This window comes from Malaclemys terrapin, chromosome 6, assembly GCF_027887155.1.
Source record: "Malaclemys terrapin pileata isolate rMalTer1 chromosome 6, rMalTer1.hap1, whole genome shotgun sequence".
Lineage (NCBI taxonomy): Eukaryota > Metazoa > Chordata > Testudines > Emydidae > Malaclemys > Malaclemys terrapin.
In genome coordinates this window covers 12,117,507-12,144,941 of record NC_071510.1, presented here as the reverse complement: position 1 = coordinate 12,144,941, position 27,435 = coordinate 12,117,507, and the positions used below count along the sequence as shown (strand labels likewise).

Sequence of the window (27,435 nt, the reverse complement as noted above, 5' to 3'; positions counted from 1 at the left end):
AGCTGTCATCAAGGGCAGCTCTAGCTTTTTTGCCGCCCCAAGCATGGCAGGCAGGCTGCCTTCAGCGGCATGCCTGCAGGAGGTTCGCCGGTCCCGTGGCTCTGGCGTACCCACAGTCGAATTGCCGCCTAATCCATGGGACTGGTAGACCTCCTGCAGGCATGCCGCCAAAGGCTGCCTGACTGCCGCCCTTTGCAAGGACCAGCAGGGCAACTCCCGCGGCTTGCCGCCCCAGGCACGCGCTTGGAGCGCTGGTGCCGCCACTGGCTGTCATGTGAGGACACCTCCAGGCACAAAACCCTGATGCTCGTGGGGGGTGTTTTCATATTGATGGTCCCTCTCTTCCTAGTTCTGGTGTCCTATGTTCACATCCTGGTGGCCATGCTGAAACACCTCCACTGCTAGTGGTAGCGGAAAGTAAATATATGCCACTTAGTATGTTACATTGCCTAGCGTTATGTGATCATTCAATGCAGGCTTGCAAAACTGATGAAAAATTACCAGGCCAGGCGCAGAATCTACTCATCCCCCTTTTTTCAGAGGATGAGGAGACCGAAAATGCTCGTGGTGTTTATTGAGCATTAAAAAGAACTGGGTAAGTGACAGTGTCAGATTTTGCAAAGAAGATGCAATCACAGAAATGTCAGGCTGGAAAGGACCTTGACGAGTAATTAAGTCCAGCCCCCTGCACGGTGGCAGGATCCAATAAGCCTAGGCCACCCCTGACATGTTTGTCCAATGTGTTTTTAAAAACCTCCAATCATGGGGTTTCCACAACCTGCCTCGGAAGCCTAGTCCAGAGCTTGTGAAACCATATCCAAATGCATACACCTCCAAGGTGCTCAACCGCTGGATACTGGGTTTCCTGGCTTATAAGGATTTCCAATCTCACTTTTAAAGGTCCTGAATTCATGTAACATGCACAGACATCTTTATAAGGATGGGCGCAGAGAGCATAATTAAAACTGGATTCATTTCCCAGTGAGAAGCCTGGCAAAAACTAACCAATCGGTCTCTGCTTCCGTGACAGCTGGGCGAAAGCAACAAACTTACTGGCCAGTAAATCAGGAAGAGGTCACTGCCTTTCCTTTAGAGTTACCCTGGAGTCAGTGTCTGACAGGATGTTTGCTTTCCTGCTGAGCGGAGGTGGGGAGGAGTAGTGAAGCAAGGCGCCCAGTGTGCCCAATGAAGGCTGAGAGGATTGCAGCACAGCAACCAGGAAGAGTGCCCCCTCAAGTGCCAGCTGTGTTCTGAGATCTGAGTTATTGCTCACGTCTGCACCCAGCAGCAGCATAGTGCATTAGCGCCTCGTGGCGCTCTCTGCTGCACAGCCAAGATGCTCTCTGCAGAGGCATGGTAAGTGCAAGCAGTAAAGCTGGGAGGATGGGCTTGGCTTTGAGGGGGTTAAAGTGCAGTTGCCCAGCTCCTGGGTCCACAAGGGCAGATTTGATACGGTACTCTCAACACTTCATGCAAATGAGAGGTGTGACTGTGGTCTGCAGAATCTAGTCTCTTTTTCAATCTGAGTCACCGGCTACTGCGGTCCTGAGACTCCATTAATGAGGAACTAAAAGAAAATAAACTACAACTACAGCAAGGAGCAAAATGAGACACACAGCAGTGGGCCCAATTCTGAGTTCACACTGCTTTTACCCAATATAAGTGCATTGACTTCCATGAGTCACTCCTGATGTGTCCTGTGCCTGCCAGTGTCAACAAAGGACATAAAACACTCACAGGGACTGGCTCCGTTACAGCAGGAAGCAGTGTACTGTATCTGGGTTCTGCAGCAAAATGCACTCTCAGCCAAATCCCTCCCACATGGACACAGGCAGGGGCCTGTTAATCATTTCTACCAGCACTTCACTTGAGAGCCCTGGTCTAACTGATACCATCACAATCTGTAGAGATCCATTCTTTCTTCGGTGTATTTTTTCAGTAAATGTGCTACAGTTATCGGTAGTTTGTATTTGCCTTGAGTTTGCAATAATTGTTAAAGTTGTACAAAATCAGTACATCAGATAATAAACTGGCAAATAGTCATGCACGAAAATTATCCCATAGTGCTATAAACACAGTGAAAATGACTACACAGCAAAGTAATTGCTACTGCCCTAGAACAGACCGTACCTGAAATTCTTGAACACCCATCCCATTTTCATAAAACATGTTCATATCCAGCTGCACCATAAGTCATGGACTTCTTGCAGGAACCACAGAGTATAATTTTCTGGGAACTGACAATAGATGGACATAACAGCTCTTTCTGGCCTTAGAATCTATAAGTTAAAGGAGCATCCGGTACATACTATACATTACTGTCTCAATAACCGTCCTAATCAACAGAACAAAGCACATATAGGAATATTACAAGCTCTTTGCATGATGGAAGAAATCAAAGGACATTGTCTTCATTTGCCAACCTATACTCTTTTCCAACATAGGGCACTGAGACTATCTCCCTAAGAGTAGAATGATGTACTAGGTCCCCCGGCTAACCTGTCCCACAGGGACGGGTGCTTAGGGATTTAGAAGGTCAGTATTACTCTTTCTACCGGTGACTATAAAGCCAGACAGGTGAAGATGCAAACTAGAAGGAAGTGTTGATGTAAAGGCCAGTCGTGAGCAAATACAAAGTACCAGGTCCCACTGAGCAGAGTTGGATTAAGATTAGGACTCCCCAAGCAGGACCTTTGCCTTTCTCTTGATTGCACTGTGCTGATGTTTAACTAGAGGGGGAAGTTTTCCATCTGTTGTTTAATCAAGGAGATACGATACTGCGCTTATACTATACACAGGAGTCCACTGTAGAGTATTTTCTGAAGACAATGCTAGATTTCTAACCCACCTGTCCAGCACAGAACCAGAAATCCCCCCTCACCGGGATTCAAACTCCCTACATTTCTGGAGGCAAGGCTGTCCCCAGTTCTCACTTGGAAAGTCAATATAACAAGGCTAAAGAGCCCAGCCCTCCATGAGCATAGCTTAGCAGGTGAGTTTGTTTCCACAGTTCAGATACCAGCTTACCTGTGAGAGCTGTGAACCTGAGGAGCATTCTGGTTACTTCCATGCAAATGAGCACACTGCTTCAAGATTTCTATAGGAAAGGGACCTTAGTGGTCCAAACTCCTTTTGTAAGTGCAGAGGCTTTTCCCAGGGTCCTTGCCCAAAATGTCATCGTCCTGAGGTCTGATTCTGAGCTCACCCCGGTTTACACTCGTGTATCTCCATGACTTCTGATTCTTGTCTGGAGTGAGTGAGATCAGAATCAGATCCCACTCTGATGTAAAGTAGGCTACACTGTGTGGGGACAGTTAGCTGCTGCTCTCAACCTCCCAGAGATTCATAGATTCTAGGACTGGAAGGGACCTCGAGAGGTCATCGAGTCCAGTCCCCTGCCCACATGGCAGGACCAAATACTGTCTAGACCATCCCTGATAGACATTTATCTAACTGCATCTGGCTGCATTTCATTGGTGGTGCATACTGTATATGTAGCTTGTGAGGTGCTTCGGGACCTATCAGCATGGAAAGTGCTATGCAGATAAAAAATACTGGTACAAATTCTGTTTTCAGTTATACTGGAGTGAAAGCCATGGTCTTCAAAGGAAGCTATACCAGTCCAATTGAAAGAAAATGTGGCCCATTGGGCCAGCTCCTCAGCTGAATAAATCAGCTAAGCATCCTCGATGTCAGTGTGAATCCTCCATATTCCAGCAGCTGTGTGTGTGCCAGGCCTCGCTGCAATGACACAGAAGACAGTCACTCTGCCGTATGTTGATGAAAACGGTTTTGTCCTGAGATGCATTAGAGCCAACATCTGCCTCACATTTGCAGGGACCGTGAATTGCAAACATTTCCTGGTGTCTATTTTTGGCATTGTGTCTGCTCAATCGCTGTCTAGCGCACATCTGAACTCCAGTGGTTGTGTGCAACCGCATGTGTTGGGTGGCATGCAGTGCTCACTTCTCCAGGCCCACTCCTTTGGCACCAAAGAGATAAGTGGGAGCTATGCAGTAGAAAGAGAGCTGGCACTCTAGAAAATGCAGGATGGGTCAGACTGTGTTAACTTAGCTGCAGATTCCCCAGGGGCTGATGCAGGTCTGATGCTAATGTGACTATAGCTAATGTAGCACCAATTTTTAAAAAAGGCTCCACAGGCGATCTTGGCAATTATAGGCCGGTAAGCCTAACTTCAATACCAGGCAAATTGGTTGAAATTATAGTGAAGAACAGAATTATCAGACACATAGACGAACACTATTTGTTGGGGAAGAATCAAGACGGCTTTTGTAAAGGGAAATCATGCCTCACCAATCTATTAGAATTCTTTGAGGGGGGGTCAACAAGCATGTGGACAAGGGTGATCCAGGGGATATAGTGTACTTAGATTTTCAGAAAGCCTTTGACAAGGTCCCTCACCAAAGGGTCTTAAGCTGTCATGGGATAAGTAAGCTGTCATGGGATAAGAGGGAAGGTCCTCTCATGGATCAATAACTGGTTAAAAGATAGGAAACAAAGGGTAGGAATAAATTATCAGATTTCACAGTGGAGAGAAGTAAATAGCAGGGTCCACAGGTATCTGTACTGGGACCAGTGCTGTTCAATATAGTCATAAATGATCTGGAAAAAGGGGTAAACAGTGAGGTAGCAGTTTGCAGACCATACAAAATTATTCAAGATAATTAAGTCCAAAGCAGTCTGCGAAGAATTACAAAGGGATTTCACAAAACTGGGTGACTGGGCAACAAAATGGCAGATGAAATTCAATGTTGATGAATGCAAAGTTATGCATATTGAAAAACATAATCCCAAGTAACTATACATACAAAATGGTGGGATCTAAATTAGCTGTTACCACTCAAGTAAGATCTTGAAGTCACTGTGGATAGTTCTCTGAAAACATCCTCTCAATGTACAGTGGCAGTCACAAAAGCAAACAGAATATTAGGAACTATTAGGAAAGGGATAGATAATAAGATAGTAAATAGCATAATGCCACTATATAAATCCATAGTACACCCACATCTTGAATACTGTATGTAGCGCTGGTCTTGCCATCGCCAAAAAGATATATTAGACTTGGAAAAAGTACAGAGAAGAGCAACAAAAATGATTAGGAGGCATGGAACAGCTTCCATATGAGGAGAGATTAAAAAGACTGGAACTTTTCAGCTTGGAAAAGAGAAGACTAAAGGGGGATAGGATAGTGTACTGACGCGACGACTCACCGGTGTAGCACCTCCTGCTGGTTGTCCTGGGAATTAGATCTTTTCCAGCTCCGGAGCGCCCTCTGCCGGCTGATGTCTCGCCTGCCGCTGGCCCGTGTCCCTCCCACACCCCGGTGCCCTTTTCCTCAGGGTTCTGCCATAGCAGTACCCCCACACTCGGTCTCTCCTCCCAGGGGAACCCCTAACCCTTTCACCCACCTTGCCTCAGTGGCTACTGCCAGTCGTCATCTAGCCCCCTTTCTCTGGGGCAAACTGCAGTCTGTCATGGCCACTCATCATTAGCAAGGGGTTTGGACCAGTTGCCTCTGCCTATCTCTGGGCTGCTGCCTCTGCAACCCCAGTACCTGTTTTGGCCTTTAACTAGGCCCGTAGCCTGGGGAGTTGCCAGGGTGGAGCTCCCCAGCGCCTCTTGCCTTTCCCCAGCCCTGCTCTGTACCCTGAGCTCCCAGGCAGCCCAGTCCTTCTCCCTCCAAGGCTGGAGAGAGAGTCCTCCAGATTCTGGCCCACAGCCCTCTTATCAGGGCCAGCTGGGCCCTAATTGAGCTGGCCACAGCTGTGGCTGCTACTCCAATCAGCCTAGCTTGTCTGTTTTAATCCCTGTTTTCCAGGTGTGGGGCAGCCGCCCCACTACAGATAGACATCTATAAAATTGTGACTGGTGTGGAGAAAGTGAATAGGGAAGTGTTATTTACCCCTTCACATGCCACAAGAACCAGGGATCACCCAATGAAATTAATAGACAGCAGGTTTAAAACAAACAAAAGGAGTTAACCTGTGGAACTCATTGCCAAGGGATGTTGTGAAGGCCAAAAATATAATGGGGTTCAAAAAAGAATGAAATAAGTTCATGGAGGATAGGTCCATCAATGGCTATTAGCCAAGATGATTAGGGATGTAACCCCATGCTCTGGGTATCCCTAAGCCTCTGACTGCCAGAAACTGGGACTGGATGATAGAGGATAGATCACTTGATAATTGCCGTGTTCTGTTCGTTCTCTCTGAAGCATCTGGCATTGGGCACTCACAAGACAGGATACTGGACTAGATGGACCTTTGGGATGACCCAGTATGGCCATTCTTATGTGGATCTTCCTAGGCCCACCTCTTCTCACCATTGTCCTGCTCCTCCCAGCCACTGATCTCCACCCTATAAGGGAGTGCAACACCATGGAGGCAGCCCAGCCCCACTTCTACACAGGCAGATGGAGAACCATGTCTGGAGGATGCCTTCTGTATGTGGATCCCCACAGCCTGACGGGGCTTGCGACTGGATCTCAGGGGAGCTGCACAGTTAAAAGGGGTAGGAACATGCAAAGAAATCAAACTGGTGCAACTCTGCTGTCAGGAAGGCAAAGGCACAATACTACATACATTACTGGAGTCAGACAAGACTCCCAAAGAGGTGTGAGAGTGGTCCTAAGGAATCACCTGGGCAGAAAAAATCATTGTTAAAAATAGTGTGGCTTCAGAAGAATGTTAAAAATCAATGGTTAAAATGATACTGATAAAGAAGCATGGAGCTGTACATAGCTCCTGGCCATCTAGTCTATTCTATTTCAAATTTGGAGAAGGGATCTAGGCAAACTGACCTCAACATTTCAAACTTGGGTGCCTAGCAGTAGGCACCTAAATCCGTATTTAACCACCTAAATGAAGGTGGTATTCTAAATTAGGCGGTGCTTGCCCAACTCCTATAGAAGTCCATGGGAGCTGCAGGTGCTCTGCACCTTTGAATATCAGGCCACTTTTATTTGTATGCCTCACTGTAGATTTAGAAGCCTACCCTTAGGATCCAAAGTTTGACAATTTGGGCATTAGGTTTTAGGACGTAACAGGCCAATATCTACTGTCATATCAAAGATACTTAAAATGGCAGTAGACACACAGCTAATGGACCATATGTAGACGGGAGGACATACTAGATTTTTCATACAAAACAAAGAGGGGAAATCCATACTTTAAGTGCAAAACGGAACTCAACCTTACCTATGGACTGCTAGTCCCATGCTGATGAGCCTGACAGGAGAAGACTTACCCATGGACTTAGCAAACCCTATACAAATGGAAAAGGTATTGATTTTGCCAGTACTGAATATGGGAACTCTGAAGCAAACCAGGGAGTGTGGGGTGCCTCTTTGCATGTCAGAATCCAGAATTATCTTCCCGCTGGCTATCTCATAGCTGTGTTCATATCGGAACCATAAGAACAACCCAAAAAGTTTGGACTTTCTTGCATGAGTGCATTGAGTTATTTCTACACACTCACAATCAAAGGTCTGCTATTCAGAGAGCACACTGCAGGAGAGTAGGCTAAACTAATGTGTTTATTATCTGATCACGTGTCTCCAGGGGCTGGCAGACAAATGTCACTTGTGAGAGTTCAGTAGACATGGACCTGGTTCTGCATTACTCCCTTATTCCATCGGTAAGTAAACCAAGTCACCAGCAGCCTGGAGCTGCCATGCTCAGCAGAAGTACTGTTAAGGGGGAGGGATAGCTCAGTGGTTTGAGCATTGGCCTGCTAAACCCAGGGATGTGAGTTCAGTCCTTGAGGGGGCCATTTAGGGAACTGGGGTAAAAATCTGTCTGGGGATTGGTCCTGCTTTGAGCAGGGGGTTGGACTAGATGACCTCCTGAGGTCCCTTCCAACCCTGATATTCTATGAACTGTATCTTGATTATGTGCAATAACGGATCGATTCCTTGCTACAATCACAGCTCTCAATTCAGAAACAAGCCATAATAGCATCAGACACCGAAACACTGCAAAATGTTGGCAGGAAACTGAAAAATGCTCACACCAATTTTATACGGGAAACAAGCCATCCTAATATCTACAAACATGCATGTGCCAAATTTCAGTGTTCCCTCATATTGATTTTAAATATACCCTAAGACCTTATGTGTACACACAACCTGTGTGTGGGCTCTGGGGATTTACTGAACCTGTTTCCTTTCATAGAGTTAGCTTATTAGGCTTATTGCCTAGGGGAATGGATTCAGTCATGTTTGCAGTCATTCTGGGTGGGCAGGTTCCTCTGGTGCTTTGTGGAACCCAAAGGATCTCTGCTTTTCACACTCACACCACACCTTGAGCCCAATTGTGAGCTGAGTCTGAGGGTCTGGTTTTTGTGGCGGGGTTCCCAGAATGAGATGCTCAGGCTGAGCAAGAGTGCAACTGTCAATAACTTACACACTAAGGGTACGTCCAGACTACCCGCCGAATCGGCGGGTAGTAATTGATCCCCGAATGCGCTCCCGTCGACTCTGGAACTCCACCAGGGTGAGCGGCGGTAGCGGAGTCAATGGGGGAGCTGTGGCCATCGATCCCGCGCCGTGAGGACCTGAGGTAAGTCGAAATAAGATACATCGACTTCAGCTATGCTGTTCCCGTAGCTGAAGTTGCATAGCTTACATCGACACCCCCCGCCCCCCCAGTGTAGACCAGCCCTAAGAGGGCTTAATCACAGTCACTTACACTCACCTTTGGATTTGGTCCCATGTACCATGGCCCTTTTCCTTACACCGAGGGCTGGATGGGATTCTCTTAAGGAGCACGTAGTTGGGTAGAAGAATCACCCCACAAGGGAGAGGCTGGGGAGAGAAGTCAAAGTCAGATTGTCGTCAGCCCAAGTGGGAGAAAAGATCACATACTGGTGCGGGAAAGGCATGCTCCGAAGTGGGAAAAGGAAACCAAGGAAACCCGGAGGCCTAGCAATGTGTGATCGTATCAGCATAACACCCGAGAGCATGTGGCCTCAGGAAGGGGCGCTGTTCTGCATTGCCAGGGTCATGGAGTCTAGGATTTAGTGCATCTTCCCCATCTCTATGGTCCTAGTAGGCTGTGTTCAGTGGCTCATACACTCCCATCTCAGAGTTATTCTCCTTTCCTTGTAGTTTGCCATCATTTTGGTGCTGTCCTTCCTTGAAAGAAGAGCGAGCAGGAGTAAGATAGATGGAAAATTGCACCTCCTCAATGGCCGCTTTGGAATTGTGATGTGAGTCTGAGCATAACTTGTTACTGTTGGTCCCGGCCATTCCCAAAGGCATGGCTGCCCTATGCTCCCCTTACCTCTTATAGCGGGCTGCTGTGCTCTGGAGAGGTGGGAGGAGAGTGAGATGATGATCTTTTAATTCAGGAAGCTGAGTCTGGAGAGGAAATGCCTCTGCAGGCCCTTACCATGTCCAGCTCTCGCTGCCGGGTTTCACCAGAAACAAGAAGGCTGCTTCAACCAGTAATTCAGATGCTCTGTATATATCCATCTGCCCCAGAAATATCAACTACATGATGGGCTCGATCCCCCTTTCACTGACACCTGATTTACCCCAGGGCCACTCAATCCATCTCTGTGCTGTCACTCCTGATTTACCCAGGGTACCCAAGAGGAGACTCAGGCCCATTGTCTCTGAAGCAGGCCCAATGCCCCTGGCCTGTGGAGAGAGTGGAACGCACTCCCACGTGCCTGGCTGTCTCCGCTAGTCACTGGGCATTTCTGGAAAGGCTGAAATCCCTTCTAGTGCCGCAGAAAGCTCACCCTACTGGAGCTCAGGGCCCCTGTGGAAGATGAGGGAGGGACTTCTGGTGTCCTCTCCTGTCTCTGAGCAGCCACGCAGTGCTAGACACAGCCTCCCTGTGGGTCCTCATAAACCTCTCTGCAGGAAGGGATTTGCTAACCCACAACTGCACTGGGTGTTTTGATAAGCACATGTTCCCCACAAGCTGCTTCCATCCCCTTGGTGTCTTATTAGCTAACTGGTCTCCATAGTCCCCTTAATTCAGAATGTGTGGAAAGGGATACAGTCTGCAGAAATCTACTCCATGAAGGGGCTGATGGCTGTATCTGGAATATACAGCAGCACCCAGTTAAGGAGAAAACTTGGGGCAGCCAGTCAGCAGTGCATATGGCTGTGAACACTCTGTAAAGGGGAAGATGTGAAGCACTGAACTTCTACACACATGGGAGCCTCCTTACTAGAAGGCCCGGCCATTTGTTACTATGAAGTGAGCTTCCGTTAGGCCCAGCCAACTCCCGTGTTTTCCCATTTGGCTCAAGGATGCCAAAGGACCCACTGAAATGTTTGAATTATCCCATAGAAAGGTGTAGCTGTCTGCCAAGAGCTGGTTACTGCTGCCCAGAGCAGCATGACACCGTGGGCGTGATGTTGATACACAGAAAAAATGAACAAAAGGCAACCTGTTAAGTCTTTTGGGGTTCAAAGTATGTACAGGTGTCCAGAGCATGGCAGAGAAGAGCAGCAAGGCCCCAGGATGTAGTGTAGTGAGTGCTTTTCCTCTCACTGCCCCATATGCTCAGCCATACTCCAGGGCTGGAGCACCCATGGAAAAAATTAGTGGGTGCTCAGCACCCACGGGCAGCCAAGATTTGTCTAGGGGTCAGGATGCCCTGGTAGTCTTTGCTGTGCATAGCCCATGCTGGCCGTGAGGGCCTACCCATCTCCAGCAGTAAGGGACACTGATGCTAATCACGGCACGTTTGACAGAGTCCTGCTGTCTCCAAGGTCACTGGTGATGGCAGGGTCAGCCCAATAGGGCGTCAGTGGAAATTTGGCTCTGATTTTCAGAGCCAAAAGGAAGAGTTTTCAGGAAGAGGGCGTCATAGATCCGGGAGATAGCTGGAGCTTTATTAAAGAGGTTGATGGAGGAGCCACAGAACTTCCAAAGGCTAGCACAGACCTTGACAGAGACAAAGCTGTCACAACACCACTTAGAATCATAGAATCATAGAATATCAGGTTGGAAGAGACCTCAGGAGGTCACCTAGTCCAACCCCCTGCTCAAAGCAGGACCAACACCAACTAAATCATCCCAACCAAGGCTTTTTCACTTCATGAAGGGAAACAGAGTAATAGATTCATAGATCAGAAAGGGCTATTAGGATCAGCTAGTCTGACCTCCTGTATGACCCAGGCCATGGAACGTCACCCAGTGATTCCTGTATCAGGTTCATCACTTCTGGCTGAGCCAGAGCACACCCTTTAGAAAGACAAGAAAGGGAAAGAGGATCAGAAGAGTGACTGGCGGCATTTGCAGTTAAATCAAGTCTGAGGAGCAGAGCAGAGTGGGAACCTTGGATTCAGCAGCAGGAATTGCTCTTTGTTCACAGACCCTTGGATTTTGTTGGGACATTCAGCAACCGATGGTCATTTGGTTTTGCATTTGGAGCTACAGCCAATAAAGTTATGTTCCTGTTTTCGGAAGGTTACCTGCCACTACGAGTGCCCCAGTGGGCCCAAGGTATGGTGCAGATCACACAAAACACGCTAGAGAGGGGGGTACTCGTCCATCTTTTCCTTCTCTAGCTCTTCAGTCTGGCACTTGGAGCAACCTTGAACCCGGGGAAGGAGTTACCTTTGCATGGCAGCCTGGGCACTTGTGTGAGGCCTGGTGGCTTCCTCATGCAATAATGCTGCTGGGCACGTGACCTTGGTCAAGCCTGGGAATGAGGTAAGGGCCTAGATCCGGGAAGCATTAGGGTGCTCTGGATCTGAGCATCAAGAAGACCTGGTAGCTTGGGGTGGCTGTGGCCTTTTCCCTCCACCCCCATCCTTACCCCATCACCATGGCAAAGACAGGCTGCCTTTGGGACACATCTCATATTAGAGCTTTAATATAGCTGTGGTCACTTGGCCAAAGAAGATCATTCTTGTCCCCAACTCCAGTGGCCTCTGCCATTTGCAAACTGAGTAACTCCAGTTAAGATAGTGGAGTTACTCTGGATTTAAACTGGTGTAACTGAGATCAGAGTCTGATCCTCTGTCTCAGGACCTAAGGACACATGCACAGCTGTAGCTACACCAGTGTAAATCCCAGTGTAGGTGTACTGCACCATTGTAAATGCAGACTGGCGTCAGCATGGGATCGCAAGCCTTACACTGCAAGCCCCATATTGCACCGGCATATTGCATCTGCACTGGGGTTTGCAGAGGTGTTGTTACTCTGCTACATGTGTCCCGGCATAGATAGGCGACACACCTAGGGACTATTATAGCCAGGGAAACAAAAGACCAATTTCAGTGGTGACTTATGTGGTGGGTTAGTTACTTTAAGAGGTACAAATGGGTCAGCATTAATGGACTTATATCAAAGCAATGAACCTACACCAGATTGGCCCTCAGCAGGTGTGCAAAACCCATGTAACCTATATGCTGAAGAGGCAGAAGGGGAAGCATAATTGGAAAACAGCTAAAAGGGGATTGTAAGTTAGGACCTGGATAAAAGGTGTGTTAGCGAATACATTTTAACACACACAGGCCAAAGCCATAGTGCAGACAGGGTGTACCTTAACATATGTTGACTAGTCAAGGGGAGTCTTAGGGGGCAGCCGAGGTTACTCCACATCCAGCTAATGGGTTCAAATACAATTTGCCCTGTCTACTCAAGGGTTTGGAAAGGTGTTACCATGCACATTTAATAAATACACCTTTTACTCTAGTGTGGACAGGCCTTTGGAGGCCTGCTCTTAGCTGCTTTTTCTGCTGTGTTGCCCCGCCCTCCCCCTTGTCTTATAAATTATACTCATTTTGCACACTCATGGCCTGATTCTCCGCTGCCAGGCACCCTGTGTCGTCGTTGAAGCTGGTGCCAAGCGAATTCAAAGTGGGTGTAAAGTACTACCATTCTCAGTCCTGTAACCTCACTGTGCATGGTGACACGAGGCACAAGCCATGGAGACTCGACCCGCACTGCCTGTCGAGTTAGTGCAATGTGCATTACTCTGTGACACTCTCCTCCCTTATTAGGTATTCTCTAGCCCCTTTACACCTCATGTGTAACTGCTTCCATTGGTCACCAGTAGATGTACCCCAGGGATCGCCAAAGGCGCTGTACTTGCTAATGTCAGGTAAGGGGTAAGCTGAGTAGGTTTTGAATTAGTTTGTTCTTTGAAGGAAACTAGAAGATATTGAAGGATTTCTCATTCTGTCAGGATTTCCTGTATTTTTGTCACCTTCCTGCTCCGTCGGAAAGTCACTTAGCTTCAAGGAGTCCTTGACAGCGAGAAGGTGCCCTGTGCCTGTGCAGAGCTGCAGCTCGTTCAGCCGCAAGAGGAGACCAGGGCCTTGATTGTGGTCACAGGGGCCTCATTAGAACACAGGTGTAACTCCACAGACCCCCCCCCCCCCCCCGGAATGCATCCGCTTTCCCCACTCTGTCACTAACCAGTGAGAAGAGACTGGGGTTGAGCAGATATTGACCGACGGTAGTTCACGGTTAGACAAGGATTTCAGAACTAACAATAACAGCCTGGCATCCTTTGCTTTCTCTCCAGCCATTGTGCTTCTCATAGGAGGCACTGAAGTGGGCCTCTCATATTTCCCTTTCTTCGCCTGCCTCGCGACGGAATTCCAGATCACAGGGTCTGTCCTGGGGTTCTTCTACACTTTCACTTGGTAAGTTGTGTTACCCTGAGATCCAGCCCCTGGCTGGCTGGGCTTAATCCTGCAAAGCACTGAACAGTGACTCCTTGTGCTTATGTGCTTTGCTGGGCCAGGGCCACAGTGCTAAGAACCTGGCAGAACTGAGCCCTGTTTGGGCCACTCACAGCTTTTCTCCACCCACAGCACAGTTTAGAGCAGAGGTGAGCAAACTACGGCCCGCGGGCCACAACCAGCCTGCAGGACCGTCCTGTCCGGCCCCTGAGCTCCTGGCCCGGGAGGCTAGCCCCTGCCCCCCCCCCCGATGTTCCCCCTCCCCCACAGCCTCTGCTCACTGCACCGCCAGCGCAATGCTCTGGGCAGCGGGGCTGCGAGCTCTTGCCAGGCAACGCAGCTGCAAAGCCCGGCCTGACCCGGTGCTCTGTGCTGCGCGGTGGGGTGGCTGGGTCCAGCCGGGCAGCGCGGCTCTAGCGCCGCCAGCCACCGGTGTTCCAGGCAGTGTGGCAAGGGAGCAGAGAGCAGGGGCGTTGGATAGAGGGCAGGGGAGTTCAGGGTGGTGGTGGTCAGGGGGCGGGGGTATGAATAGAGGTCTGGATGGTTAGAGGGCGGGGAACAGAGGGGTTGAATGGGGGCAGGAGTTCCGGGGGGTCAGTCAGGAAGGAGGGGGGGTTGGATGGGGCGGTGGGGGGCAGTCACGGGCAGGGGTTCCGGGGGCGGTCAGGGGGCAGGGAGCAGGGGGGCGTGGATTGGGCAGGGGTCCCGGGTGGGCTGTCAGGGGACAGGGAACTGGGGATTGGATGGGGCAGGAGTCACGGGGGGGCTGTCAGGGGGCGAGAAGCAGGGGGGAGTCGGATAGGAGGTGGGAGCTGGGCCATGCCTGGCTCTTTGGGGAGACAGAGCCTCCCCTAACCGGCTCTCCATACAATTTCGGAAACCCAATGTGGCCCTCAGGCTAAAAGGGTTGCCTGCCCCTGGTTTAGAGTATGTGTTCTGTGTATTTTTATACCGGAGAGCAGTGTGCCGGGGACACTAGAGAGCAGCCTGGGGAGGGGGAGAGGGTACTGGAGAGTAGCATGGGGTAGCATGGCAGTACTGGAGGGGGGGGGACTGCAGAGCGGCATGAGTTGAACTGAATAGGCCTTAGAGACTGAACTCTCCCCTCCCATCCCTGGGGTGCCCCCTTTAGAGCAGGGCTGAGACTTATTGGCAGGGCAGAGTGGGGAAGCCATTTGGTGGATAAACAAAGGATTTCAGTCTCAAGTGTCCTTGCTCTGGCACTTTTCAGGAGTATTACATTTACACACACACACACACGTCCAATGCTTTGGGTAAAGGGACACTCACTTTTGTGGTGTCGTTGCTGGGCAGGGAGGGTTGGAGTCAGCTTGGTCTATGGGTACGTCTACACTGCAGCTGAAGGTGTAATTTCCAGCTCATGCAGATACTCTCTAGCTCTGACAGCGTGAGCATCCTAGAGATAGCAGCAGCAGCATGGTGGGCTAACCACCCAACTACAATCCCGTCCAAGATCCATGGTACCTATTTGGGCAGCTAGCCTGTGCCACCACCTGCACCGCTGTGGCTACACTGTTATTTTTCGTGTGCTAGCTCAAAACTAGCACATGTATGTCTACCCAAGCTGGAAATTACTCCACCCACTGCAAGGCCAGCCTACCTGATGTGGGCAGCATCTGCTGTTTCCAGCCGTTACCGTTTGTCAGGTTCACTTGAAGAATAGAAATTATTTCATAAATGCATTAAAAAACCTTGAAGGTAATTTTATGCAAGTATCTCGAAATGCCTTGGGCCCTGATCCTGCAATCTGAATGCACGGCCCCACTCTCTCCAACGGGGTGCAGAGGGTTCTGCATGTGTCTGATTACAAGATCAGGGCTGGGGATCCTGTGACAGAGGCCAGGCTGTGCACCATGAGATTGTGTGTGTTGTAACTACTGCAGTAGGAGTCCAGTAACACCAGTGTGTTTTCCAGGTTCGTAATCACGATCACAAACATTGTGCAGTGCCCACATGGACGAGTAAGTTTCTATTTTTGTCTGATGATGACTTTATTTTATATGTTGCCAATGTTTATGATGCCACCTGGGGCACTTTAGCAACAGAGATTTAACCAGAAAGCCAAATAATCCAACTGAAAATTCAATCCACTGCTAAGGAAAATAAATATGTTCAACATCCTTCCCAGAAGATGCCTAGCCTGGAGTTTGGAGGGGCCACCAAGAGGAGTAAATGCCACAGATGGGGTCCCCAACTGAGAAAGCCCTTATGCCGAGAGCTTCCAGACGGAGGAAGAGGAAGAACCCTAGAGCCATGCACAAAAATGAGCATGTAATTGCTCACCTAATTTGCACACCTAGTCCCGTGACTGCATGTGCAAATCAGATTTTAAACTGATAAGAACAGATAGTAGATAATATTTTCACCCCTCAGCTCATCTACACAGGCTCTTGGACTATCAGAGGTCAGATTATCCCCCCGCACCCAAAAATACATGGTGTGCATGCCAGGACTTTGATTCCCCGAAGAAATGAGGGCTCCCACCCTCGGGCCTGATCCACATGGAGCCTCATTGACTTCAGTGGGGCTCTTCACCAATGTAAAGGGTTTGCTAGCATGGATCCAATTGCAGGATTGGGGTCAAGGTGGGCACATTGTATGTGCCTGGAACTAGGGGTCTCAAGTTGAGAACCTGGCTTGGAGGGTTTAAACTCGGGCCTGAGCACGCTTCCCATCTGGTCTGCCTGCTGTGATTGGGTAAGGTGGTGAGACAGCCTGGCAGAGCTGGAAAATGGCTGAGAGACAGCCCTAGTATTTTGAACTGAGCGCAGAGCCGGACAGAAAGCATCACAACTTTGTAGAGATAGGCATTTGCTTTCCCCAACTTCTGCCCACTATGTAGGTTAAGAAATAAGTAGTTGTGCAGCATCAAACGGTTGGTGTCTGTGATGGAGCCTCACTTCCTTGAGCGCTTCGCACAGGGGACAGGCTGCCCTGCCTTCTGGGGCTGAGAGTAGAGTGCACCTGCAAGACACAGAAACCACGGCACTGACAGCTGAGAGCCCAGGTCCAGCATGACATACAAGGATTTCCTTCTGAGGGCCAGTGCCCTGTCCCTGACTAGTCCAGCCTAGGATCTGGGGAGGCCCTCGGTGGTGAGGTGAGGCTTCACTAGTTGGGTTAGATACCTGGGAGCTCGGGAACTACAAAGTCTGACTGTCCACTAGATTCAATAGAGAATCCCCATCACAACAGCGTCCTCAGTCTCATCTCTGTCCGGAGACGTGGTACTGGGCTGACTGCAAGCAGACCGGGATTTACAAATAAATATATTTACACTAAAACAAACAGGAAAGGCTACAATAACAGTTCCAATTCCCCTCTTCTCCCTAACAAGACAACGTGTGCTATGCTGCCAGCTAAACCTTGACTTTGTATGTCAAGGTTTCATAGCTTTTAAGGCTAGAAGCGGCAGTTATGATCAGCTTAGCCCAGCTCAGAGACTTTTACTTGAGAATTCCTGTATCAAACTCAGAACGTATGGTTGAACTCAAGCAGACGCTGTAGAAAGAGACTGGCGGTCTTGATTTAAAGACATCAAGTGATGGAGATTCCACTGTGTCCCTTGGGATTCTGTGCCGATGGCTAGTTACCTGCATTGTCAGGAATTGTGCCCCATTTTTTAGACAAGTGACCCTTGCTCCCCATTCTCCCTCTTCCCTTGTCCTGTCACAGCAAACCCTACAGGTGCAGAGGGAGCAGCAGCAACTTAGGTCCTGATCCGGCAAGGCACTTAAGCACATATATAAGCCCATTCAGATCAATGGGAATTGATATGTGCTTAAGTGCGCTGCTGGATCTGGGTCTTATAGCCAGATTTTTTACAGGTATTTAGATGCCAGAAAAGGCAGAGTGGCATTTTCAAAAGCACCTAGCATCCAAATCTGGCCTTAAGTGTTCTTGTCTCCACCCAGCAGTAAGCACCATCATGGGATGCAGAGGGAACCATCAGAGCTCTGACTGGGGAAAAGTCTACACATTGTTGGTGTGCTGAGCACTCGTGTCCCATGGTGATGAGTGCAGTACAAATGTGAGAGAGAGAGAGAGAGAGAGAGAGAGAGAAGCAGGGAGACAGACAGGCCTGCTGACATCTTGCTCTGGTTGGGCGGTGGTGGTTTTGTATACCAAAGATGGTGATGAGCCACAGCTTGTGGAATGCGACTCCACAGTCACACAGACCACGAGGCAGGGGGAGATAGAAGTCACCCCACAGGGGGACATGTTCCTCTTTAAGGGGGCACCCTGATGTCCGGCTGCACATTGCTCTAGAGTGTCTGTACGTCACTCTCCCCGCCCTACTCTTTGGACTTATCCCACCATCGGGAGTTCTATGACATTTGTACATTCGGCTTTCCCCACCCAGGTGATGGGAGACTATGAGAAGATCATATTTTATTGGCCTTCCTTGTTCTGTCTGGTTTTCCTACTGGGCCGCTTTGCCCTGATGTTTGTGAAAGCACTGAGGGTTCGCTTAAAGATGGATGTGTCAAGTGTAAGTATTCCTGGGTAACTGCTTCCAGTTTATTAAGCTCTCCCCCGCACCCCCCCGGGAAAACTCCTTCCCTGACCCCTGGGATTAAGTAGGATTTAACCAGTGCATAGACTTCGTGCTGGTGCACCTCTGCCAGTTACCCTTAACCAGTAACAAGAATTGATTTCACACCAGAGATCTTGGCACATTTCTACAAATCACCCACCTGACTTAAAACATGGCAGAGCACCTCCCCCTGCAAGACCCCATGGACTCCAAGATAGACTTCAGTGCTGGCTAGCCACTCAAGTAGCCCAGGGTGCTGGGCAGGCTGGTATACTGCGTTCCATAATTGCAGTGTAGACATACCCGGAGCTACATGGGATGAGCACCCCAGGAGAATGGCCATTTGTCTCTTTGTGCTATTCCTGCCTTTGTCTTTCATTTCCCCATCACTATTTCCTATGCCTCTCGCTCCTCACTCATTTTATCTCTTGCTCCCAGTGCCCTGTGGCGTGGGAGTGTGAATCAGTGTCTGGGCAGCAGCACGGGGCAGCTATTTCTTCCTTGTACGTTCCTGCTGACAGGAATGTTGGGTCTTCCCACATACCTTCCCTTTCATTCTCTCCTCCCCTCCAAGGCCCCAAGACAGCAGGGAAAGGCTTTGGGTCCCTGTGTTGTTTCCTGTCACCCTTCATCATGTCCACCACCTTCCAGCTGTGACTCTCAAAAATGACACTCCACACAGGCAGGGCTGCTGTTTGCCAAGGGGAACATTACCCTGGGCTTTGACAGGAGGAAAATGACTGTCTCCATCGTAAAAGCAAGAGGCTTGTGCTGGGTTTTCTTTCCCTCCCCTCTTCTACCACATTCCATTTTGTCTCTGAGCCTGGAAACCCATTAGCCCCACTAAGGGCAGGCAGGAGGAACATAGCTGTATCAGACAGACCTACCCAAGGGACTCCTACTGCAGTGTGGCCCTTCCTCACCATAGTAGGGTGTCTGCTTACTGGGCTCCCCATCGTGGCCAGGGGTTGCTTTGCAGGTGCCCTGTGTCAGGATCCCAACAAGGACAGTCAGGGCCAAGGGACACAGCAGGAACAAACCTGAGGCTGGCAGTAGCAGAGAAGTTCATAGGTTTCAAGCCAGGGTTGATATAGGAGGCAAAGTCTAGAACAAGTCATGGCCAAAGCCAGGAATGCAGGAAACAGTCATGGCAACTACACAAGAGACACACTGTTGCTTGGATGCTGCCTGGAATGGCCCTTGGGTTTACATAGGGCAGGGAGCCAATCAGGAGCCATGAGGCTGCTGTCTATCAAACCCTTGAGGAGGAACGTCCCATGGTCTGTGTCCACAGCAAGTCATGGGAAATGGAGTGCAAGCTGGTTACAGCTGCTGCTGGGTGGCAGCCTGGAGATGCCAACTGCCTGGGCTCTAGAAAGGTCCTTATGTTCTGCCCCCTTGGCCCCCTCAGAACTCCACCCAGTCTCCTTTGTGGCTAACACCTTCACCCAGTCCTGGATTAATAACAGGAAAGGTTCAAATAATCCTCAAGGTCCTTAATAACAAAAATGATTCAGAGTCCCCAAAATAAAGTCCATAACACAAACGTTTATAGTCAGCCCTTGTTCTTCTGCCACTCCTGGAGCTCTTCTGCTATCTCAGTCTGCTTCATCCAAACAACCAGCCCTAGCCCCAGCTTTGTTGTCCTGTCAGCCTCACCATGCATCTTCCTGCTGCTCTTTGTAAGGAATCCCCTGACCCAACCTAGGTATGCCTCTTCAGTAATCAGGTTGTCTGACCCCAGGCCCTCCCACCAGCTGTTAAGGGTTAGCCCCGTTAGCCACACCCTTCTCCCTATGGCTGCCAGTGTAAGCGGGGTGGGTTGCACTCACCTCTTGAACACCCCATTGCCAGCTGAGTCTGGTGCTGCCAGCACCCCTGCAGGTGTCAGCCTACCTCTACAGGTCTTCTGTGGCTCAGTCCTCCAGCCTCACACAGTCCAAACCCCCTTCCGAGGGGTAACAAACTCAAAATAGAAGCAGTTCCTTGCTCATCAGGGCCAATTACAAACAAACTAGTTTCTGACCCATCTGGAATTGAATTGCCAGGGTCCTTCTGAACTCCTGTCATAACTGGTGGGCAGCAGTGAGCCCTGCCTGGCCTGGCTCAGGTCCTTTTGCTGCAGCCTTGAGAGCATCCCTCCTCACTCATCTGGCTCCAGCAAGGAACTGACTTGCTGACAGTAGGCAGCTCCTTGGTTGGCTGATGGTCCCCAGCCATTCTGGCTGCTGCTGAGCCAGATCTCCCTGGTCCCCCAAATGGCTGCTCTTTTTCTCTCAGAGAACTGTTTCTTGTGATGGGGTGCTGCAGAGCAGTGAGGCTGCAAAGGCCTGATGTACCCCCATCACAGTAAGGTATCTTCATAACTAAGATAAGAAAATAGGAGCGGCCATACTGGGTCAGACCAAAGGTCCATCTAGCCCAGGATCCTGTCTTCTGACAGTGGCTAATGCCAGGTGCTTCAGAGGGAATAAACAGAACAGACAATCATTAAGTGATCTATCCCCTGTTGCCCATTCCCAGCGTCTGGCAGCAGAGGTTTAGGGGCACCCAGAGCATGGGGTTGCATCCCTTCCCATCCTGGCTAATAGCCATTGATGGACCTATTCTCCATGAATTTATCTAGTTCTTTTTTGAACCCTGTTATAGTTTTAGGCTTTACAACGTCCCCTGGCAATGAGTTCCACATGTTAGACCAGCCTAATACAGCACCCACAAGGCAGCACTGTATCTATATGTTTGAATCTGCTGTCTTTTTCCTAGTGGAATGAAGAACATTCTTTGATATGCTGACAATCCCTGTTCCTTTAAAACAGCAGGAAAATCATTTCCTAGAGGTGCATCAGGCTCAGCATGTCAAGCGTCTGGTCAGGAAGCCCCCAGAGCGGTGAGCATAGCACCTTCATTTCAGATCCGGAACACCAAGCCACAGAGAGTTCAGATTTGGTTCTGATAAGCTTCTAAATCTGCTGATACTTGTTGACTGACATGCACACTGGGGCCCTACCTGCTCACCTGAGGTGAGCCAGGGACAAGGCATGTTCTCTGGCCACTGGGAGGATCCCTGATCATCCATGACGGGCCTGCCCCATCTCCCCTCTGTACTAGAGCACTCTGTCTCCCATCTCCTTCACCTCAGACTCAGAGGCTGTGGGAGTGTGGAGGTTCCTGAGGTGAGCCCCCAGTGGCTTTGTGCTGGAGAGCAGGTAGGCTGCTGAGAATGGGTGTGAAGGAGAAAGGCTGACACCTGTTTAGGCCAGGTGGGGTCTCTGCAGACATGCCAAGTGGGAGGGAAGTTTGGAGTAGGAAGGTGTGCTGGGTTGTTTTTATGGAGAGGGAGGGGACTATGCTGGAATGGGTTTGGGGCCTTGAAATGCCTCTAGTGTCCCTGTGTCATCGCCGAACATTTCAAGTCTGTTTGTCCATCTTCATCCATCAACAGGCAGGCTCAGAAATCTTGGTTCCAGCACAAGGTGTATGAATGGGACCCATGCTTTCAGTTCCCAGGCAGAATGATTGGCACATCTGCGCTAGCCTTAATCTGCCTGTACATTGTAAGTAAATTGCACACTTGTTTCCTGAGAAGAATCGCCCCAAATGGAGAACAATGTCACACAGCCCTTGTGTGCTTTGTAAGGATTTCGATCCAGGTTGTTGAAAAAACAGCTCTCCCGTTAATCTCTGCCATTAAACTAAAACAAGGACTGTCTACGCATCTAACAGAGCCACTGGCTCCAGAATCCATAGTCTACTGGCTCCCTGACCAGAGTACCTTCCAACTAGGCCAATGAGTGTTCGGTGGGAGTTTATCTTGTTCATGATAGGTTGCTTGAGATGCAAGCCAGAGAGAAAAGGCTGCCAAGTATGTATGTGTCACATAAAATACATGATACTCATGTGCGAATGGTTTCAGAGTGGTAGCCGTGTTAGTCTGTATCAGCAAAAAGAACGAGGAGTACTTGTGGCACCTTAGGGACTAACAAATTTATTTGAGCATAAGCTTTCGTGGGTTTTAGCCTATGAAAGCTTATGCTCAAATAAATTTGTTAGTCTCTAAGGTGCCACAAGTACTCCTCGTTCTTCATGTGTGAGTGTATTTATATTATGTTGTTCCCTGTGAATACTTACAAGTTTGCTTAATTCTAAGCATCCTGGTCTTCCTTAGTGTCTGGTTCAAAATCAGTGGAGATTAACTCCAACAACATTCTTTGAGGGACAAAATTTGTCTGCATCCACTTGCTGTCATTTAAAGGTTAAGATGAATCCCCATATATGAAAGGCAATGTGTGTTTAAAATGAAATGCAACAGGTCGGATTCCCATAGAGTCACACCAGGGATGAATGTGGCCCTGTGTGATTATATGGCATGTAGTGTTATTCTGTAGAAGTGGCCAATGACAAGATTGCTAAACTGCTGTTTTTTATCTATTTTTCCGCAGTTTATTGTTATTGAGTTTTACATTTACAAGGAATTCTCCCAAGAGCTGAAGATATTGGATCAGAGATTTGAAGAGTTTGTTGAATCTAGCAATGGCTCAGAAGTACTTGTACCAGCTGTCCTGCAGCTGAAAGAGTTTATTAATGTCACACAAGGTACAGACATGCCATTTTTGAAAGGTGGAATGAGTGCGATACATTTTAAAAAAGCCGACTGAACGCATAGTTCTTAAGGCTGACCCAAAGCCCATCCTAGTCAATGGGACTCCTTCCAGGATTTTGACACATTAGTTCCAAATGGGAATGAAAACTAAAAAACATTTCCCATAAAATGAAATTCAAACAAAAATCATTTGGGGTCCATTGAGATGGAAAATGTCATTTCAAAACTGACATTTTAAATGTAAAGAAAATTTAAAAAAATAAAAAATTCAAAATGAAAAGTCATTTCAAAATGAAGAATTGAACAGTCGACTCTGAAAGTGTTGAAATGGAATATTTCAACACTGTCAAAATGTTTGTTTTTTTCTAGTTTTCCCCCCAAATCAAAATTTCATGAACATTGGCTCATTCCCACAAAAGTTTTGGTTCAACAAAACATCATTTTCTGATAGAAAAACTTTCGACTGGAAAATTTTGACGAGCTCTAGCTAGATGCTTAGTCCCTAATACTGAAGCAAAACGATATGATGAAGGATGAATTGTCACTTTACCTGCTGCCTAGTGCGTTGGGAGTTGAACACTGAGTAACTTGGAGTTTGACAATAGAGGGACGGCAGACCAAAGAACAGGAGAACAATGGTTATGTGTATTCTTTTAAACATCTTTGCTCAGCTGGCCGTGAAAAGAGGTTTGGGTGGGATGGCTTCATTGAGTTATGGCTGGTGTCTGAGGAAAGCTTTATTTTTATTAAGTAAAGGAGTCTAAAATAATTGGTTTGAATTTCATAGCTTTAAAGGTCAAAGGGGACAATTCAGACCATTGAGTCTGACCTCTCTGCATAGGCCAGAGATTTCACCTGGTGATTCATATATTAAGCCCAATAGGTACATGTGTGGCTAAACGAGAGTACGTTTTTAGTAAGACATTCAGCTTTGATGTAAAGACTCCAAGAGAGGGCAAATGGTTAGGAGGACACAACAAAAGGGGTTCCCTCTAAATATAAATCTGACTCGGGCCCAAGTGGAAAGCAGCTAAGAACCTGAAAGATGTCTATGGTTATTTAAGATGAATTGGAGATCACAGTCTAGTTTCTAGTGGACAATTTTCCATATTGCAAAAAGCTTCATCACAGCTAACATGAATTGCAACTATTACCTTTATCAGTTTGCTGTCTCAGCAGAGAAACCAAGGACTGAATGGACACGGAGACTGAGCTGCATGTTAGGAGAGTAATGTAGGAAAACTTGCACTTCCAAGTTTTGACATGTGAGAATCCAGGATCTTTGTTCTGCTCAGTATAAATTTGGATTTGAATACATAATTCTGATCCAGAGCTTTGGTTTGGGCTCAACTCTATAATTAAATGATTAACAAATAATCAAAGCATTTCTGAGTGACTAGGCAAAAAGTGTTCCAAATAGAAATGTGTCCAAGCAGAGACACTGGAAGTTTTCAAAAGGAGGCTGGATAGCCATCTTTCCTGGATGGTTTAGACGCAACAAATCCTGCATCTTGGCAGGGGGTGAGACTAGATGACCCTTGTGGTCCCTTCTAACTGTATGGTTCTATGATTCTATGTGTACAAAATAGCTGCGAACTTTGTGCTGAGTTAAAATACTTTTATAATCATGTCATGTGAGCTGCGGAGAAAACATTCTGAACAGATGGTTGCTTTTCTTTTTCTTCAGGTGTTTGGATTTTCACCACCTTTGCTGCCTCCCTGACTTGTGTAAGCTACGTATTTCACATCTTAGCCTGCTACAGGTATGGACATGTAGCAGATAGTGCTCAATTCTCAGAGGTGCTGAGAGTCCTCAAGTACCATGGAGTTTATTGGGAGTTTCGGACACTAGTCAACTCAGCACAGGCACTTGACAGCTCCCAGGATTGTCCCCTCCTCAAGGGTTCTCAACCTTTTTCTTTCTGAGGCCCCCCTCCATGCTATAAAAACTCCACACCCTACCTGTGCCACAACAACTGTTTTTCTGCATATCCAGTAGATTAAAAGCCAGGGCTGGCATTAGGGAGTAGCAAGGAGGGCAACTGCCTGGGGCCCCACACCAGGGGGCCCACGAAGCTAAGTTGCTTGGGCTTTGACTTCAGCCCTGGGCAGCAGGGCTCGGGCTTCAACTTTCTGGGCACCTGGCATTGGCCACTGTCAGAAGACAGGATACTGGGCTAGATGGACCTTTGGTCTGACCCAATATGGCCGTTCTTATGTTCTTTATGTTCTGCCCTGGGCCCCAGCGAGTCTAACACCGGCCCTGCTCTCTGGTTTATTTTGGCGGATCCCCTAAAATCTGCTCGTGGCCCCCAGGGGGCCCTGGACCTCTGTTTGCCCTAGAACTCTATTCTCCATTCCATCGGCACTCAGTGGGAGGTGTCTCTATTACCTACCCTGGGCTCCCCACAGTTCTAGGCCCTGATGGGTGGCGAAGACACATCGGTCCACACAATCCTCCAATTTTATATAATTTATTAACTAAGTTAAATAACTCAAAATAAAACACAAACTAATCAAATTAGAATAAAGCAGGTTAATATCAAATCATCAGCTTACTCTAATTATCAGGTTAATTAATCCAAACTGCACAACAATTCCTTGCAAACTTTATCGAATCATGTGGGAAGGCAGCAGACCTTGTCTAGCTATAAGCCTTGGAAAAATAGGGCATTATTTATTTCAATGCTAATTGAAAGTTACTGATATTCCAGACAAACAGCTGATATAGGCAGGAAGAAATCTCTCCCAGGTTGAAATGAATATCAGCCGGCAGCTCTGATGCTACGTAAGACAGACTGCACAAAATAGAGGTGTTAGATAATAGCCAATGTCTCCCTACACAATATAGGGTTGTACCAGACATTCCAATACAATTCAGGATAAAACAGCTTGTTAAATTTAACTAGCAAACAAAAAGTTGTGTGAAACTAAGTTTCTCAGGATTTAAACGCAAACCACTCAACCCATAAAATATGAGTGTGCCATAAGCCTAGTGAATCTTATTGCAGGCTGTTTGAGAAACCATACTCAGCTACGTTCTGAGTGTTCTATCCACATGCACACTGTCAGCTGCTAGAGTTAAAAGGACAAGGGTGAGAAGGACAAGGTAGAGGTGTCCCTCTACTAATAAAAATTGAAAAAAAAAACCCACAAAACAAAATCCTTATCAGATTGATACTTATGCATGATCTTTGCTGTGACTCTTGAGGTTTCATTCAGTTTCAGGAAATTAGTATGTGGTTGGAAAGATTAGCTGGTGGTTGTGGTTTTCTTGGACCTGCTGACTAACTCAACAGACTTGTGGAGTGGCTAAAGCTGGGGTTCTCAAACGTGATTGCACCGTGACCCCTTCTGACAACAAAAATTACTACACGACCCCAGGAGGGGGACCAAAGCATGAGCCCACCCGAGCCCTGCTGCCCAGGGCTGAAGCCCTTGAGCTTTGGCCCCAGGTGGTGGGGCTTGGGCTTTGGCCTCGGGCAGTTGTGTTCGGGCTTCGGTTTTGGCCCGTACTCCAGCAAGTCTAACACCAGCCCTTGCAACCCCATTAAAACAGGTTCGCAACCCACTTTGGTGTCCCGGCCCACAGTTTGAGAACCGCTGGGCTAGAGGTTGCTTGCCTGTAGATGCCAAATCTTGGATAGTGTGTGTTGCTGGATTCTGGCACCTCAGTGACTGTCTGAGAAAGGGAAGGAAGCACAAGCCCTTTGTCAAGCCTGGTGGCCTCACCACGCCAGAGGCTATTAGCCAGAAGCAATGGCTTCTTCTTTTCCTTCCATTTGTTGAGGATGGTGTCCTGACTGATTCCTCCCCCTTGGAACTCCTACTCTACTCTGGAGTTTCTTGGCAAAGCAGAATGGGGCATTCCTCCTCTAAAGTCACGAACATCACCTAGTGGGGCAAATAAAGAGACTTTCCTTGCCAGTAAGCATTGGCTTAGAAAATCAATCAGTCAGCAGACCTGAAAATATTTTGAGACATTTTAGGAGATAAGATCAACTCTTCCTGGTTATGGGTCAGTCCACAGAGATTATCTCAACCATCCCATACAAGGTCCAACTCAAGAATCCAAAATAAATTGAAAAAAGTACAGAGCTAGCAAAATGTTGCAACTGAAATAATAGAAAATCAATCATTCATCTTCATTCAGCCATACACATAAAACAAAGTTATTTATTCTAAGATTAAGCAAGAGTCCTTAGTCTACAGACAGATACTTCTCTTTTTGTATTTTGGTACTCAGTGGCTATCAGCAGTTTAACTTTAAACAGGAGTTTTGACACACACAGTCTTGGTGAAAGGTTACATTTTACCTCTGTCTTTTACTCTTGAAATCACAATTTTGGATTAAATTTTCATATAAGGCCCCTGTCGTAATTACAGTGCTCTTAGCCTGTATGTAGACCAGATTCTATTTTACAGATGTACTACTGAGTCTTAGATAGGTAAAACTCCTGTTGAAGCAAAGGATAAGCCTTCAGTGTTGTATATTGTATTATGTTGTAGTATATCAAAACTTGTGCTTTGGGTGGCATGCCCAATAACACACAATGTGTGCCATTCTTTCACCATTGCTCCCTTTGGCTCTGTGTTTAT

The 27,435-nt window shown here is 47.9% G+C and overlaps 1 protein-coding gene across 3 annotated transcripts in view; it reads left to right on the top strand.

Annotated features, from left to right (window-relative positions):
* The first annotated feature begins 1,107 nt into the window (after window positions 1-1,107).
* Window positions 1,108-27,435, top strand: part of LOC128839834 (stimulated by retinoic acid gene 6 protein-like) — a 37,953-nt gene continuing 11,625 nt past the window's right edge. The window contains exons 1-11 of one of the 3 annotated variants that reach the window (XM_054033150.1): window positions 1,108-1,356; window positions 7,581-7,656; window positions 9,128-9,228; window positions 11,356-11,486; window positions 13,519-13,639; window positions 15,615-15,660; window positions 18,063-18,191; window positions 21,053-21,123; window positions 21,679-21,790; window positions 22,676-22,829; window positions 24,524-24,599. In XM_054033150.1, the coding sequence (XP_053889125.1) occupies window positions 1,337-1,356; window positions 7,581-7,656; window positions 9,128-9,228; window positions 11,356-11,486; window positions 13,519-13,639; window positions 15,615-15,660; window positions 18,063-18,191; window positions 21,053-21,123; window positions 21,679-21,790; window positions 22,676-22,829; window positions 24,524-24,599 (1,037 nt within the window). In that variant the 5' untranslated portion in view covers window positions 1,108-1,336. Of the gene's footprint in view, window positions 1,357-7,580; window positions 7,657-9,127; window positions 9,229-11,355; window positions 11,487-13,518; window positions 13,640-15,614; window positions 15,661-18,062; window positions 18,192-21,052; window positions 21,124-21,678; window positions 21,791-22,675; window positions 22,830-24,523; window positions 24,600-27,435 lie in introns of those variants that run through there. The other 2 variants (XM_054033151.1, XM_054033152.1) reach the window with 2 other exon arrangements.